This window comes from Grus americana, chromosome Z, assembly GCF_028858705.1.
Source record: "Grus americana isolate bGruAme1 chromosome Z, bGruAme1.mat, whole genome shotgun sequence".
In the NCBI taxonomy this organism is placed as follows: Eukaryota; Metazoa; Chordata; class Aves; order Gruiformes; family Gruidae; genus Grus; species Grus americana.
This window is the reverse complement of record NC_072891.1, coordinates 31,960,414-31,977,676: the sequence shown is the minus strand read 5'-3', so window position 1 is coordinate 31,977,676 and position 17,263 is coordinate 31,960,414. Positions and strand designations below refer to the sequence as shown.

General features: G+C 38.1%; 1 protein-coding gene across 4 annotated transcripts in view; it reads right to left on the bottom strand.

The window, feature by feature from the left end:
- RIC1 (RIC1 homolog, RAB6A GEF complex partner 1) overlaps nt 1–15,826 on the bottom strand; it is a 50,143-nt gene extending 34,317 nt beyond the window's left edge. For 3 of the 4 annotated variants that reach the window (XM_054810954.1, XM_054810955.1, XM_054810957.1), the window contains exons 1-2: nt 15,103–15,826; nt 4,365–4,472 (exon numbers count right to left, since the gene is read on the bottom strand). In XM_054810954.1, coding sequence (XP_054666929.1) covers nt 4,365–4,472; nt 15,103–15,243 — 249 coding nt within the window. In that variant the 5' untranslated portion in view covers nt 15,244–15,826. Of the gene's footprint in view, nt 1–4,364; nt 4,473–15,102 lie in introns of those variants that run through there. The other variant, XM_054810956.1, reaches the window with a different exon arrangement.
- Nucleotides 15,827–17,263: the final 1,437 nt, after the last annotated feature.

The following is a 17,263-nucleotide window of genomic DNA, read 5'->3' as shown; positions in this document are numbered from 1 at the left end:
CTGATTCATATAAATACATAAAACCAGACAGCTACATCAGATATTTAGAACCTGGGCACCCAATTCCCATCAACGAAGAGAATTAAAGCAGAAAGCATGTAGTAGAAGGTAGCAAGTCTTCAGAGCAAGACTTCCAGGTGTTTGACACACATGGACGCTACAGAATGCAAAGAAGCTAGGCATTGCCTCTCAATGTTGGTCACCCAGGCAGTTTTAAAAAAATCCTCATGTCACACAGTATCTTTATATACAACAATACCTTTTCAAAATCTTCTGGTGTCTAAAAACAATTCTACTATAATTCAATCCCAAGTCATATTCTGTTATCCTGGAAGACTGACTTCAAACTATAATGCTATTCAGAAAACAAATATAAATCATTTAGTTATCAGATGTTCCATTCATGGCTAGAAGGTGATCCAGTGTTTGTATAAGCACAGGAGAGGCAAATGACCAGTAAGGTTAGTTGTTCAAAGAAGTATGACTGGTTCAAAGCACAAATTTATCCTTTGAGGAAATCAGCAAATGCGTTTTGGTTAAACAGTGTTTCTACCCAATTGTTTTAATATGGGTTGGGCATGTACCCAAAGCACTATTACTGGAGAAAAGGAGCACTGAAATGAATAGTTTCAAGTTGCTTTGCAAGGTTGGTTTCCTTTTCTCTGAATAAAGGAAAAAGTAATACTCTTGTTAGCTTAGTTTATTAGTTCACAGATGCCATGTTTTTCCCTACTCAAACATTTTGCTTTATCATGAAAGAAATTTGTGTTTCAGCTTCAAAGTCCAAGAAACACAATTTTTCTCATTCAAAGCAAGTATCTATCTCATGCAAGAATAAAATCTGAACTGCAATGGTGAGCTTGAGACAGGCTGAAAATAAATGGAAGCTTTTCTATGTGCAGTAATATCATGTTCAGGTATTATGTGGTAAAGAAATGTGCTCATTTCTAACATCTTTACAGGTTCTTTCCATTACATCATTAAATATTTAACCTGTAAGTTACCCTACCCTAGAAGGAAAAGTAAAACAATACTGTGAAGTATCTTTATACTGATATTAAGGTACAAAGGGCCTTAATGAACACTATTCAAAGAACAAAGTTGCTATTGTTACAGGTTCATTTCTAAATAGAACCTCAAATTGCGTGAAGAGCTGGACGAAATGCAGAAACATTCAACCATATGCTTCCTGCAAATTGATCACATTCATTCACATAAGTTTCTACATTGCTTTACAAATGTCTGTGTTGCAACGAAAATTACTAAAATACCATCACTGTCATCTGTTCCCTGATTCATTCTCAACTCTGACAGTGAAAAGTAAAAACATACAGTACCTTTGAAGGGATTTTACTAGATGGTTTCTGGTATGCTATGATGTTTAATAAAGCTCCGCCTTAGCTATGGGAATGCACAGTTTAAGAGCGGTCTGTATTAGAGCACTACCTGTAGCAGGGGAAGGACTAAAATGCCTTGTATATTTCTCTATATTGAAACATCCTTACCCAATTCACAAGTTTAACTACTAGAATTAGCTGCCTTGGGTGTATGTACTAATCTAGACAAGAAACAAAGCACTTTCCAGTAACACTGGAAAAATTATAAATGCATCAATGAGAGAAGAAACTACAAAATATCAGGGGGAAAAAAGAAGATCAGTTTCGAAAATGTGCCAACAGTTTAGCAATAGAAGATACCAGTTGTAAAAGACATTAGAATTGTTAGGGGATGATGACAGTGTGAGAACTGCCCAAGTTTGTTTAACTGCATACCATTCAAGCTACTTCAGGTATTTTATAAAGCCTTATATGCTAGACCAAAATTTGCCTTCAGTACAAGTAAGTTACCTCAGAGCATACGCTACAGATTGATTTATTTTCATAGAGATGCTCTGAACACTCTGGCAGTCAGAAACAAAAAACACTCTATTATCACCGCTCTAGTGGACATTAAATCCAGACTACTCTCCCCATCATTAGGTCATTTAAAAAACCAACCAAACAAACAAAAAAACAAACAAAAAAACCCACAAACCAAAACAAAACAGATAAGTGAATGTACCACTTGGCTAATAAGTACATACTAAGCCTTTTGTCTACTTTCTTAAAAACAAAGTACAACATAATTTTATTATTACATAAAACTACTAAAATCACAAAACTCAAGAGCACAGGGTAATAACAGGTGAGAAACTTTATCACCTAACTCAGCTTTCAAACTAGTATTTTTATTGTACACACTTCAGTAATTAAGTGAAGTTAATTCAGTTCAACAAAACTACTAGTACAAACTATACTGTTTTAATTAATAACTTGCTTTGTTATTGCTCCTTCATTTGTACTTGTTAGTTTTCTTCTTAAGAAAAAGTCACAAAGAAGGGACAAAATGTTTATTCTCTTGGAAAGAATTTCAAAGTGTTATGCATCAGCAGGAACATCTTCTTCATTAAGCCCCCAAAGCTGCCTTTCCACCCTGTCTCTCTGTAACAAAATCAGCAATATTTGCAAATGTGGTCTTTCATTAACTGGACTCATTAAGTCTTTCAAATTAAACTTCATATATATTCCAAAAGCATATTAAAAAAACCTTGCAAAACAGAACTGGTGTTAAAACTACTATAACGAACATCCTTGACTGTATTATTTGTATCTGTACACCCAGGAGATGCAATATAAGCCTAAGAAACATGAAGAATATTAGAAATCTCATGACACTCATTTTATAAACTGTTGGATCATTTTGAATTTTAATTTGTAAAAATTAAGTTTACAAACTGAGACTTTATGGGCATTTAGATTCTGACATGATCTGCCAAAAAGAACACTGTACATTTAGCTGCAGAACTACTTGAAAGTACAGTAACTGAATTGGCAGAAATTAAAGCTAGTCCGACTGTCAGCTGAACCATAAGGTCTTCTGAGCAAATGGATCCCAACATCACAGAAAAGAACATGATATGCAAAGCAATTAAATGTAACAATCTAAATCTCTTCTGAACTACTGCATAAAGGTGTAATTAAAATGTGTTTGAATAGCTTACTTGTGATTATATGCTGTATTACAAAATTGAAGAATTCTTTTTTATTTGTAGTAAATGTTACAGAAGTCTCCTTTTTGCCTTTCCTGGTAACTATTAGCATTTGCTAACTGAAAATATAATCCGACACTAACAGAATACTTTACTGCATTGATTCCATCAGACCCTTTTAGGTGACTTAAACATTCTAAACCAACTACTCAGAAAAGTCTACCCCTGCATTACACATAAGAGAATGGGAGCACAGGAAGTTTAGTTGATTTACAGTCATGATGATATTGGTAGAGACATGAACTATTCAATAAACCATCTGGTATTTTCCACTAAGATAACAATATCTGATTGGTCTAAAAACTACATTACAGGCATCATTTTAAGCACAAAAGATGGTTTATATTAGGAGATGAAGTCAGTGTACCAACAAATACAGTAATTGTTATCCAGTTTGTAATTCCATGTAATCAGCTTCTGATGGGGAAATTTAATGATATCATTCTTTTCTCCTGCACCTTCTCACAAGAAAATCTTATATACAATAGCCTTGATTTTAAAAGCCAGATAAAGAAACTTTCCTAATTTAAGACCTGGTCCTAACCTGATCAAAAGTCACCAGGAGCATCACCCCACATTCTGACTCCTATAAACTCTACTCCCACTTTTGTTGTGGGACTCCCACCTTGGACTTCGAATTAATTTTTAAGTGCTGGTGCTGAAATGGTCAACTCTACTGCTGTGAGCACAGCACCAGCTACAAAACAAGATTTTATTTCCATGCAAGACAAGATCTCATCTTTACCTTAAAGACTCTTAACTGGAGAGTCTAAGTATCACCTACCACTGCCCTTGCTTCTGTGTTCTCAGTGCCTTACAATTTTTTTAAACACCAGAAGATACTGCACCTTAATAAAGCCACAGTTTCAACCTCTTAAGACACACCTTTCTGAAACATCTGTAAACCCTATTTATCAAGCTAAATATGCTTAAGCCACCTATCTCCTCAACTATTTCTTGCATTCACATGTCTGTAAATTCCCTTATTCTTTGTGACCAAATTACTAAGGTAATGAGATGCTGCATCAGCCCTAGCCGGTATATCTCAAAATTATTTTAATAGAAAGAACTGTAGTTCATTCTTCAGGAGAAAAAAATGAATGAAAACTACTACAGGAAGCTTACCAAAAAGCCTTGGTACTATTTTATGTTTTCACAAGATAAATAACAATTAAATGTATATATAATCTGCAAGTTTGCATAAGCACAGAGATTGGTAATACAAAACTGCCTTTGCAATAGTTTAACCACAGTAAGAAGAAAAAACTCTACTTACTGAAACAGCTATCATGGTGCTGTCAGGCCGCCATTCTGCTTGTTTATAAGGTCCAAACTGAGAAGCTGCTTTTGGTAGTTCCTTGTAGCTTACAATTAATACACTGGGCTGGAAGAAAAAAAAAAATAAAAAATCTCATATCCAGAAGAAATGGGATGTTTGTTATATTGTGATATAACTGTAAATAACTATGTTTCCTTAACAGCAACACCACGTTTCCCTTGAAGAGGGAGGTTAAAAAATTAGTGCATATTTGACAATGCATTACAAAATGGTGCTTTTAAAGGGAGTTTATGCAGAACTCCTGCCACACTTTCATACCTAATCTCACTCTTTCAAACCCAGGACATTTAAATAGATACTTAATTTGCCGAGAAAGGAATCATTACAGAATACAGAAGTAGTTTCAAGTTAGACAACATGTGACTGATGCTTAAGACGAACAAAAGCATCTCAAACAGGCTCCTATAATGAAGAGGACTGTCAAATTAGCTAGGATAAAATATTCTACACAGAGTATTTGGTACAATCCATTTTCTTAGTTTTTACTAAATGGATGGGCCATTGTATTAAAGAGAATGATAATCAGGAAATCTGTTTTATACGTCTTCAATAAAAGGTTGCCAGAAATTGTGCAGAAAATCCATCTCTACAGTTTGCTGAAAAGATTTTGCATATGATGAGATGCACCCATTAGCACCTTTTCTCCCAGGAATGGAGAAGAGCTTTGGGGTCACAAAGCCCAGACAAAGGTATCATAGGCACTAAGTCTTCATTCCCTTTCACTAAAGTAGTTGAGAGCTGTGACACAAAAACCTAATGGACAGTTACCCTTCCTTGCTTCAGAGCTTTGAAACATCCTTCCTCCATAAATATGTTTCTACTTTCTTGCTCTTGAACCAATAATAGCTTTCAGCTTAGATAGGTATTCCTCCTTCTGCTACCCTCTACCACTGGGAGGTGGGGAATGTGTAATATGTGCATATATATTAGATGACAACTGTATTTCCTCAGCCACCAGTTAAATTAAACAACCCTTACTTTTCTTTTTGTAGAAGAAGTTTCCCCTTATCTTCATAACAGATGCTCTCCCTAACTTTATCAATGCCAGTTTTAGTTCAGAGTTGTAGCAGCAAACTCTGTACCAAAAAGAACACACTTCTCCAAACCCCACAAGGGATCCATAAGGCTAAACAGTAATCACTCTTTTTGCTAAAAGTAATGAAACTGCTTGGCAAAGCTTGTCATCCACCACTAGGACCACAGGTGATGGCAACTTATACCGTTCTTCATTCACTTGTTCAAATGGCAGAAGCTGGTACAACAAATCTAAAAACATTAATTCTACCCAGAAATCACGTGGGTGTCTGCTACTATTGTATTTGGAATCAGTTGCTTCAGTTTCCCTTAAGAAAAAGTAGAGTTACAAACAAATTCATCTAAAAGGAAAAACAGTATGAAACAAAGTAATTAAATATTTTCACCATACATACAAATAAGGAGCTGAAATATCACACAGGCAGTCTTAGCCTTGGTAAAATCACAGTATGACTTTGCATCCTGTAAACAGCATTATTACTTAAATTTCACACCCACACAGAACTGAATTATTGGAAATAAAGTTAAATATTTATACTGCAAAGTATAACAAGCAAACCAATCTTTACCCTAAGAACTATTTATACCAGCTTTTTCAATTCATGTGGCTTCTTTTGAAGATATTTGCAAATCAAATTATCTAACATTAAATAGATTATTCTTAATATAATCTTATTGATTGTTCTCATGAACTACACAGCCTTTCACTGCTTGGCCTAGACCCACCTTAAATGCCTTAGATATACAGAGAAAAATTGCCTTGTGACAGTACAATCTTGGTAATCTTCATTATTAGTGCAGATATGGAAACTGATCTTAAAGCACGTCTGTGCTTCAAGCATTTTTGCAGCAGGCAAAAAAATGTTTTAGAAGGTCATTAATGCACAACAATTTTCTTTCTATATTGCTACTTTTACAGAACATAATGACAGTATTTATATTGTAATGTTCTTGTGACATTTATTCACAAGAAAGCTGCTGCTGCACCTCAGAACCTGGAATAATATTCTGCATATACAGCAGCTTAAAATTTACACAATTTGATCTCTAGACGGATCTCATTTTGTGCCTTACAGATGAGGACTAGAGGAGTTAACATTAAGAGTGCAAGCAATCATTTTCTTCTTTTTGCAATTTAAGTAGCTTCTTTTTCTTACCAGAAAGCAAACCCACTTCTAATTCAACAGGTCACAAAGGCTACCTAGCTAATGGTTAAACCATAAATATTTTACTGATACAATTTATTTCCACATACTCCACAACTCAAAAGCGTTATTTCATATGTGAGGAAAATCCTAACACTGAAAACTTAATCCCGGTTTACAAGCTTCCCACAAGTGTGTAAACTGCTACAAGGTTAACGAAGCTAGCAGGGCAGCTCACTATCCTGCTCTGCTCATGCAAGAGAAAGAGAAATGGTCATTTTACATCTGAAGTAATTTATTACATCTGATATGACCAAAGGCGTATAATGTCACAGAAGTACGTTCTACAAACAGGAGTAGATCAGCGTAATTTTAATTACTTGCCCCAAGCAGAGCAAGCCATTAAACACACATTTTAACAAAAATAAGGGCCTAGTTAGTACAATGCTTTTCTCTGGTTAGTTTTAGATATTTAACCCATAGCCTGTACAAAAACAGTAAGGATTTAGACTCTATTACACAGAATTTTCCCTAAATCTTTACATTTGTTTCTGTTGGAAAAACCAACTCTCCACATCAGCTTCATGAACACTCCATGTTTTTACCCTCTTCACACTTCTGCATGCAGCTACTAAAATTATAATGAAATCTACTTAAGCACAACTAATAAAACATGCACACTGCCTCAAATAAGCCAAGATATTGATCCTCCTTCTTTATAATGTTTAAAATCTGCTTCCTGTACATATTAATGGCAGAGCCACAGCTTTTGGAGAAACTGGTGATTCCAGAAACATAGCAAATAGCCTAACAGAGTTGTTTAAAAAAAAATAATTTGTCTACAGAACAAAAGTAAATTTGACCTTCAGTCCTTAAGGAAGAAAGAACAGAAGACTATGGAAGAAAGAACTGAGTAAGTCATTCTTTAATCAAATTGCAACTTAAAGCTAGCAAAAGCTTCCCAAAAATAGATAAGAAGCATATCTGGCTTTTCACAACGTGCTGCAGAGAAAATCTAGCATTTTGATATAGTACATTTTGCCCCTCAGGAGGAATGTAAGGTCAGGCAAAACAGAAGCTGTCACTCACCTATGAACAGAACAGCAGAGGTGGATGTATACAGGATAACGAAAATGGAGAAAAGAAAAAAAAAAAGGAAAAAAAAAGTAAAGATAGCCTTAACAACAATGTAGTATCATTACCAGACTAAACAAATTCTCCAGTGCTCTAATTAATGTTACTGAAAAAAGCAAAACAGAACTTTTTGTTCCCACAGTTAAATACACATTACCTCCTTCCTTGCTTGTATACTGTTCAGCTACTTTAGCTACCTTTTCACAAGAGCACTTTCCGCAGGAGCTCTTACTCCAAAATCTTTATGCTTCTCAACAATGCCTTTCTAACATAAAATATGCCTTTTTTACTGATGTGAGATTATGACAACATTTACAAGAGACAGCTGAAAGCAAATGTGTTTTGGATGACCAATACTGAAATTGAGGCATTGCACTGTTTATGAAACAGTAAAGTAGCAAGTTAGCTTCATGAGCAAAGATCCCTAACTCAAACTACTTTAAAATTCACTTTTGTTTCATTATCAATTTTTGTTGTACAGTAAGATTTCCTTTGGACTAGGAAAGATGAGCTCTACATCAACATCAGGACAAAATACCTAAGTCAACAATTAAAAAAACTACCACAAAACAACACACAAAACCAAACCCATGATGATACAATTTAAAATAATTGTTACTATTTTACTTAATTCTACCTGACCAAATACACCATCGTTCCCATTTCCTTTTTTTAAGCAATAACTATGAGCAGCATAAGTAGTCTCAGAACACTGAGCCATATAAGGTAGTTTTTACAAAGAAATCTATCGAGATATACAAACCCTGCAGCAAATCCTCTTAGCAAGCTTAGACATGAGATATTATCGCTTCATTTTTCTGAATACAAAAATTCTACAACATTTGATGTAAATGTAAACCAAGTAGACATTTAAACCCTAAACTAAGAAGTGAAAGTTGCTTTCAACAGGTCATCTTTAAATAGGACGAGTAGTACAGACTTGAACAGCAGCCCTCATAGGAGCAAGTGTCTGTCCTGATTGAGATGTTTAAAGGGCTTCGAAGAAAATGATACATTAACCAACTGGAGAGAGGTAAAATCATTGTTTGTTTGACAGAATATAAAACAATGAAAAAATTAGTTTTCCTTAATTTGGATTCTGTGGTTTGACTGCTGCTGGTTAATGATAAACCATGCATACAGTGGATTTAACAAGTTAAGTAGGTCAGCAAATACAGTGGAAACTACTGGACTAAGTTTGAGAAGTAAACACCTAACAGCATGTATGCATTCAGGCATTGAAACTTCTTAGTGCTCCTTTATTTTTAGTTGCTCTCTCACCATTAATTCACTTGAACCCAGAAGGAAAAAGAACAAGACAGGAACACTGCCATTTATAGTCACCAAAAAAATTAGTAAAAATATGAAGTAATACTCTTGCTCAGGCCCATGGATGTCCCTGTTAAGACACAAGCATTCCCATAATTTTTATGCAAAACAAAGTAGTTATTATATCTGTATTAAATATTAATAGCAAAATCATATCCTTGCCTAAATTCTAAGAATGTTGCATCAAGCAGCTGATACAGTCATACTCAAATTCCTACGTACTGCAAAAAGTTAAATGATTTTTTTAGAATACCGATAGTTGCACTGAATCCAATTATTTCTGCCCAAATAATACCCAAGAGTGCTGAGAAGTTCTCAATGTTTTGTGTTACCTATCCATAGACAACATGTTCAGCTCTGAACTCCACTTTTTATTTTGCTTTTTTTTATTGTAAGTATAAATCCAAAGTAGTTTGAATTTTAAACCCAAGTAAATTTCATAATCCTTACTACTTCCTTTTTTCTTTCAAAGGATTCTCATCTTTAATGCCACCAATTCACTATCACTAATTTACTTTCCACATAATTTTTTACATCTAATTTTAGCTTTCACACACGGAATGTCTGGAAGACTATCAGTCTTTTCACAACTGTTATGTCTAGGACAAAGATTGTTGTATTTGCACAGAATGTGCAACAGCATTAGTAGCTGACAACACGGTATTATGAATGGGTCTGGGTTTTTTAACGGAACATCAATATAAGAACCTGCATGGCTGTAGATAATTGTCAAAATCCTAGTATTCTTATCCCTAACAATTTGGTATTCTAGGCATCCAAAATTAATCTCATTTAAAATCAAGAGGCATTTTCTGCTTAGTTTCATAAGATAAATGCTTCAATGCTTTATTAGGCTGTAGGCACAAGACAAAAATCAAAACCACACTGTTCTGATGAGCTTACTATCTAAGTGACAAAGACAAGGCTGGGAGAAAAAAAACCAAAAGCCTGGTGACACTGTGCACTTTATTTTGTCGTTAGATGCTCTGTGCTCCACTTCAAAGGCTGAAGCTTTGTAAGTGTACAAACTAATAAATGAGAAAGGTTAGATAGAGAAAAGCATGCATGCACTCATAAGGAAGTGGAAAATTCATTAGTAAGGACCAGAAGAAAGAAAAAACAGACCACAAAAAGCCATTTTGTCAGTAACAGAGATACAAGGTGGTGATAAAAGAATTTCTAAAAGCATTGTTAATTATAAAAACATAACTCCTTTAATTCAGTTTTAAAAGCAGCTGCAAAGCTTAGAATCAGCAGAGTATCCATCCAATAAACACAACAAACACAGCTCCTGATACTGTGCTTCATGTCAGCTACTGTGAAAAAGCTCAAAAAACCAAAGTGCATCAGAATTGGCCATCACTACCTCTCTTGGGTGAATATTTTCAGTTAACCTACAGCTCAAAATCATTGCCAATAAGAAAGGCCATATTCTATAGATCTTTGCTGTTCCTCAAGCCGCAGAAATTGCCGAGTGCCTAAATTTTGATTAAGTGGAATTGCCTGTGATGGAGAATAGACTCTCTATCCTCATTTCTGGTCTCATACTGACAAATGATTCTGTTATGTGCAACTAAATGAGCTGTCAAAACTCATAACTGAGGACACTTTTCTCTTCATGCAAGTAATTCTGAAATATCTTTCAGAAGTCATCTATTTTATATTAGTACAGGAGACACTGAAAACCTAGTAAGGCCTACTGACTAGTCAGATGACAATTTTACATTTCACATCATAAATCCATCAGTCTAACAGGTATTTCTCATTTCTTTAATTATGTAACCACAAATGCATCTTTATAATAGATGCAGCAGCACAACTGTTACTGTTATTGATGTATAAAAGGAAATTGCCTTGTCAGACAACTATCTGATGGGTATCAGTTAAGAGGTTAGCATCTCAGGGGTTAAATTACTAAGGAAAAAATGCAGCAGAAGAGGCAAGACATCTTAGTTTGCATTGATGCTATCTGTGTTATATTGTTCACAATACACAAACACACCATTATCAAGATGTCTGTCGTGTATTTTGCAATCAAATTTCAGATAAAAATGCTACAGAGATTGCATCTAATCCTATCTAGGAAAAGGCCACAAGAATTCAGTAAATTATTCATCTTACAGTTCTGAGATGAAAGCACAATCCTAAAAGCATGGTGAAAACATAATTATTTTTCTTCTTTTAATGTCCACCTGTAATAAAAGATTACAAAAACACCTACATATTTTTAATATATTTATTCATATATTTTATGAACTATAAGCACTGGTGTCACAAGTAACTCCTTCAACAGCATGCCAAAATTCCAGGTTATGGAGATCACTTCTGTAACAGAAGCACAGTCTCCTGTTATGATCTATTTGTTTTAAATACCATGTATGCTTAGATTTAAACCACGTATCAAGCTCAATTCTAATACTACAATAGCAAAAGACTGAAAAACATGTAACTGAGTTATGAGAGCTGTCTGAATACAGACTTATTCAGCACTTACAATGAATAGACATTATTTGACAATCAAGGATTCTGACATGCATGCTTTCCCATAAGCTTATAGTTCATTTGGGTGATCTGATCGTAAAAAAACAGGAAAGTTTAAAAACAAGGGTAGATGTAAATCATAAGCTGATAAGCGCCTATGTAATTAAGAAATGCTCCTCAAAATGAGTAGTTGGGGCAAGCTACTCTTGGCTTCAAAGAGCTTACAAAACTGGTTTTGACTGGTAGAGTCATAGCAGATAGTCCAACAACTTAATTAAACATTTAAGGCCAGTACTTACTCCTGTCATTGCCACAAGTTTGTTAAGATTAAAGAAAGAACTATATTTACACATACAAGTACATCATCAGACTATTCTTGTTGCACACAGTTCACTCCTCAAGACTTACAGGGGGAACTCCACTCCTCTATTACACCTCCTTCCTCAGTTGCATACATCTTCCCTTAGTATCTAGAGCCCTGTGGGTGAATATATAGAATTCCCTGTACTGCCTCAAGCTCTTATTTCATTAGATCACCAAACCAATTTAAAATTAAAAGCCACTACTGTTAAGGGAGTAACACTTTCAGGGAGCCAATTACAATGCTCCTTTGATCCCTTCATGAGCTGAAAAAAACAGGTTTCTACTTGTTCAGCAAGCTGAACAACCCTGTAAAAGCCATTACTAGTCCACCATAAGAGCCACTAAAATATAGGTGCAAGCAGGAAAGATCATGACACTTAGGACTGCACATCTGCCTCATGCAATCTCACCTTTAGTTCCCCAGTCAATCTATTAAACATCAATTGCCTCATTTTAGTATTTCAGAAAGTTTCTTCCATGAATTTAAGTTTCTCATTTCACGCATCCAAGTACTTAACATTACCAGAATGAAAACATTGACAAGCTTTCCAATGCTGCCAATGAAAACAGTTTCATTGGCTCTTAGTGTCAAGGAATCTTCTGAGGTACCTAGGCCATAAATTTCTTCTGATTTAAGAAAAACACTGGGAACAGTGGTCTCCAAAGTGGAATGCATTTAATACAATCCATCAGGGTGCAAGAAGAAAATATTTTTTGTACCAAAAAATTAAAAATGTGTTTATCTCAGCTTTACCTCAATCTTTTTTAATTTATATATTGTGTATGCTTGCTAATGTGCATAATAGTACAGTAGCACAAGCAGATAAATCATAAATAAATAAATGTACACATCTTGAGGGGTGTATTTAAAAATCTTTCAGCAATACTGGTGCATGATCAAAAACATTCACCACTGATCAGTGGTCTTTCCATCCACAATCTAATCTCTCCTGACAAAGTAGTATGTAAAATGGTCAAGGACTTTTTGGCTCAGAAACACTAAGACAATTCCATCTATTTTTACCCACACCATTTACCCCAGTTTCTAATCTTAATACCTATATTGTTTCCAAACCAGAAAACAATCCACACTCTGGGATAAACTTTCCTTAGTTCCATTAGTTCTTAGCACGTGGTAGGTGAAAAGGAGGTTTAAACATTACCACCTCACTTGAAAAATATACATACTGAATATAAATTCATGTGCCTGGAAGTATTTCAAAGGGCCCACTGTTCTTGAAAAATTCAAAACAGAACTTCACATGCCTCATCACCTCATTCTTACATGAAACCTTTCATACATAGTTGAGATAGTAATAAGTCTTAACAAGAACATTAGCCTGAAGGCTTTTCTACTTCAAGAAATTGAATTAGTTCAACCTGACCAGAACTTAGCCTTGTTTTCATTTGTTGGAAGTACCTTCTTTGGAACATTTTCTAGCATGTAATAATTTTAGTTTGTTTTTTATAAGTTTGTTTTTTATATGATTTTAAGCTTCATCTTCAAAAACCAACCAAAAACCAACAAAACAAAAAAAAACCCAAACACCCAAAACCCCAGCTATATGCATAAAAATAATGCGAGAGATTCTCTTTAAAAATGCCCTTAACAGAAACCTTTGTCTTACAGGATTTGCTAATGGTCAGGTGTCCACAGAGGTGGTGAGATTGTAACATCCTTTTTAGTCTAAGATCAACCAGTGATCAAGCCTGGCAAAGTCAGGACCTTCCACAAAAGCCTCTATTACATACTAAATTAACATGTATTTAAAAAACTGTAATGACCTTTTTTTGTCAGAAAACAGTTTGCTCAACTTTTCTGCATCAAGTGAATTCCTTTAGTGCTCTGTCTGTAGCCAGTTATACAACATTTAACATTTCAAACAAGTCCAAGCATGTAAATTAATGTACATCATCCTCGGAAGTAGACCATAAAGTTAAACACATTCTAGAAAACGGGGCACATTTTGAGAAGCACTCTACGAGCCTGTTCTCTTTTATGTATTTTCCTGGAAAAGAAAATGAGTTGTTGAATGGACTACAACTATAGGTTTAACAACTGGCAAAAGCTGTAAGAGCGTACACCCTACACTATGCACCACAAACCTAAAAAAACAGAGGCCACATGATGATGTTCGCACAGCATAGTTACTGGGCTGGTATGTCCTAATTGGATACTTGTATAGGTTAAAAAACCAGCATCAGCACCCCACCCAGGAACTAATGAACAGCCACGCAGAGCACAACACAAGGTAAAGTGATGAAATCTCAGCATAACATAAAACAAGATTTTAAGGCTATGACTGTCATTTGACACCTTTCAGTATCAGCTTTCTAAAATTGGATTGTTAGTTTTCTCCTGTAATCTGAGATGAACTCTATAAATTATCTGGAGTTGGAGATATTTATAGACAGATTTAGGGTCTAATCTAGGCAGTATTTAAAAGGATCCAGCATCAAAATTTAAAGTCAGTATCACAACTGTTTCATTGACATCATCAAATCAAACTGACAAAAACCACTTTTGTTACCACGCTAATTCAAAGTGAATTAAAAGCAAGGCATTTAATGTCAATTATTCAGATAGTCTCAAAGTGGATATTACTAAAGCCGCAACTTCCATGCAAAAGCCATGGCAATTCTTCTGTTTAGGGCCACAAAACTTTTAAACTTTTCAGAAAAAGAAAAGTTTGTACATTTCCGTGTTATATGATTACACAGAATGTTATAGTCTGTTCTGTGTTTTATAAAAAAATTTCATATTTCTTATTTTATGTAAAACAGAATATATGAAGGCAGAAGAGATGAAGCATATTTGCAAAAAAAGCATTGCTACAAACACTCTTTATATTAAGTTTATGTACTATTTAAAGTCAAATTAAATTTATGCACTATTAAAGTCAAAGTAAAAAAAAAAGTTGGTTAGAAGTCTCATTTTCAGGAATAACAGGTGTTAACTCCAAGTAGATTGATTTTACATATTTTCTTAACACTATACTGCTGTCAGTAAACATCGTGGCTTAACTGTTGTGATTCACAAATAATGATGTATTCTGTAAGCTTTAGTCCCAAATTTTACAATCCTTTCTGGAACAGGAACAAAAACAAACAAAAAAAAATTCACAGATGAGAAGGCTTTTCATTTGGAGGAACAGGGTCTGAGAGCTAACAGAGGAATGGATACTCACTCTGCAGTACCAGATGCTTAGCTGAGATGGGGATAACACTGCGAAGAAAGCTCTCTGGGGATCCGTCTGGATGTGAAGAGGATGCTCCAGGGACTTCAGAGGACACAACAGTCTTTTGGGCCAGCCGCTGAGAAAATACATGGCTGTAGATTTCCCTCTTCCCGAGAAGCGGGCTCTCAGCTTACTCTAGCCTAGGCGGGGGACGGCGGGGACATCAGCCGAAGGACAGATAGATCTAGGAGGGCTCGCTGGCGCTCTACGGCCTCCGGACGACGGGCTGTGATCACCGGCCCGGAGCCGACCACGCATAATCACCACCGAAGCGACGGAACCCCTCGGCTCACTACCACCGCCCGCACCCGTGAGGGGGGCGGCTCAGGCCTCCCCGCCGCTGGGGGCCGCGGGCCGTCGTCCCCAGCCGTCGCCGCCGGTGCTCTCGCGCGGGCGTGGAGGCAGGGAGCGCCGCAGCCGCCGAGGGCAGAGGCGAATGCGAGTCCGGGGAGGGGCGAAAGCCAAGCTAACCGCGGCCTGAGGGAGGCGGCAGGAGAAGCGGCCGGTCACTGCTCCAAGCGGACCCGCGGGAGCTGCAGCGGCTGCAGCGGCAGCTCCTCCCTCCTGCGGGTGCCTCGCCCGCCCGCTCTCCGTGTCGCTGTCGCCGCTGCCGAAGCCCTCGCCGCCATCTCTCTCTCTCTCTCTCTCTCTCTCTCTCTCTCCTCCCCCTCCCCTCCTCCTCCTCCTCCCCCTCCCCCTCCCCCTCCCCCTCCCCCTCCCCCTCCCCCTCCCCCTCCCCCTCCTCCTCCTCCTCCTCCTCCCCCGCCGCCGCCGCCGCCGCCGCCGCCTCCTCCTCCTCGATCTCCTCCCCCTCTACGGCGTCTGAACACCGCGGCCCCGAGCACGACGGCGGCCCCACGGCGGAGGGAGGGGGGGCACGGGTGGGGCGGGGCCGGGCGCGGAGGCTCCCATTGGCCACGGTGGTGGGACCGCGCGGAAGTGACGTCAGGGACGCCTGAGGCTCCCGTCCCCGAGAGACTCCGTGTCAAGGTTCCGGGCGAAAAGGCGCGCGCCGGCGTCGGAGACGGAGCGGGAATGGGCGGTGGGGCGCATGCGCGGAAGGGGAAGCGCGGGGAGGGGTGTTCTGCGCAGGCGCGCAAGGCACCGCCTGTTACTTCGCGGGTGGCTTTGGTGGTGGTGTGCGCATGCGGAGGGGAGGGGTGGGGTGAGGAGAGAAGTTGCCGTCCCGCCGTGAGGGGAGAGCTAGCTGCGAGTGGTTTGTGAGGGGTCGGGGTGGTCGTTTGCCGGCTTGCCGTCATTGTATCTGTCTGCAGGGGGGTAAGCACCGCTCCGAACAGGCAAGCCGGGAGGCTGCGGTGCTCGGTTAAGGCTTGGCTTCTGGCTCCTGCCGCCGGCCGTTGGGCTGTTCCCACCTCACAGCCCTGGGAGGCCCGGGCCTGCGTCGGGGCTTGGTGCTGTCGGAGTCTTTCCACAAAGTAGGCCCCTTTTGCACCCAGCTTGCAACTTAGGAGATGAAGAGGTTGTTTAGTGACGCAGGAGTGCCGGGGAGGGATGCTTTAGGTGATAGAGGCAAATCTGGGTGAGAAGGGCCTGTGAGTTGCCATTGTGGGTGTTGCCATTGAGGCTATGTTTTGGGGGCAAGGTGAGTGCAGGTGCACGGAACAGTTGCTGCACAGTGTGTGTGCAGCATCGTGGTTTTGGCATCAGGCTCCTGCCAGGTGCTGCATTTCTCCCAAGTGATGAGTTGGATCAAGGATCTGATTCATCTGGGGAAAATTTTGGTTTTTTTTTTTCCACTAGGTTATTTTTCAGCAAAGACCTCTTCCTTAATCTTGTTACCGTGATTGCCTAAATGCTTTTATTCACACATTAAGGAGAGAGCAGGAGCACATGATGTGAAGGGTGAAAAGTAGAAAGCAAAGCTATAACTTTAGATGTGTGAATGAGGCTGGTTAGTCTCCTCTTGTAATTGGAAAATGAGGTGGAAAAGAAGTAAAGGTAGATGTCTACACCATTGCAAGGGTAGTGCCTATGTTGGAAAGAAGTAACTACCAATAGAAATAATCAGGAAAGTTTATTGAACCAGTCCCCCAGCACTGCTTGTTAGAGGAGTTTCTCTGGACTGAGCTGTCTCAAAACAGGTCTCACT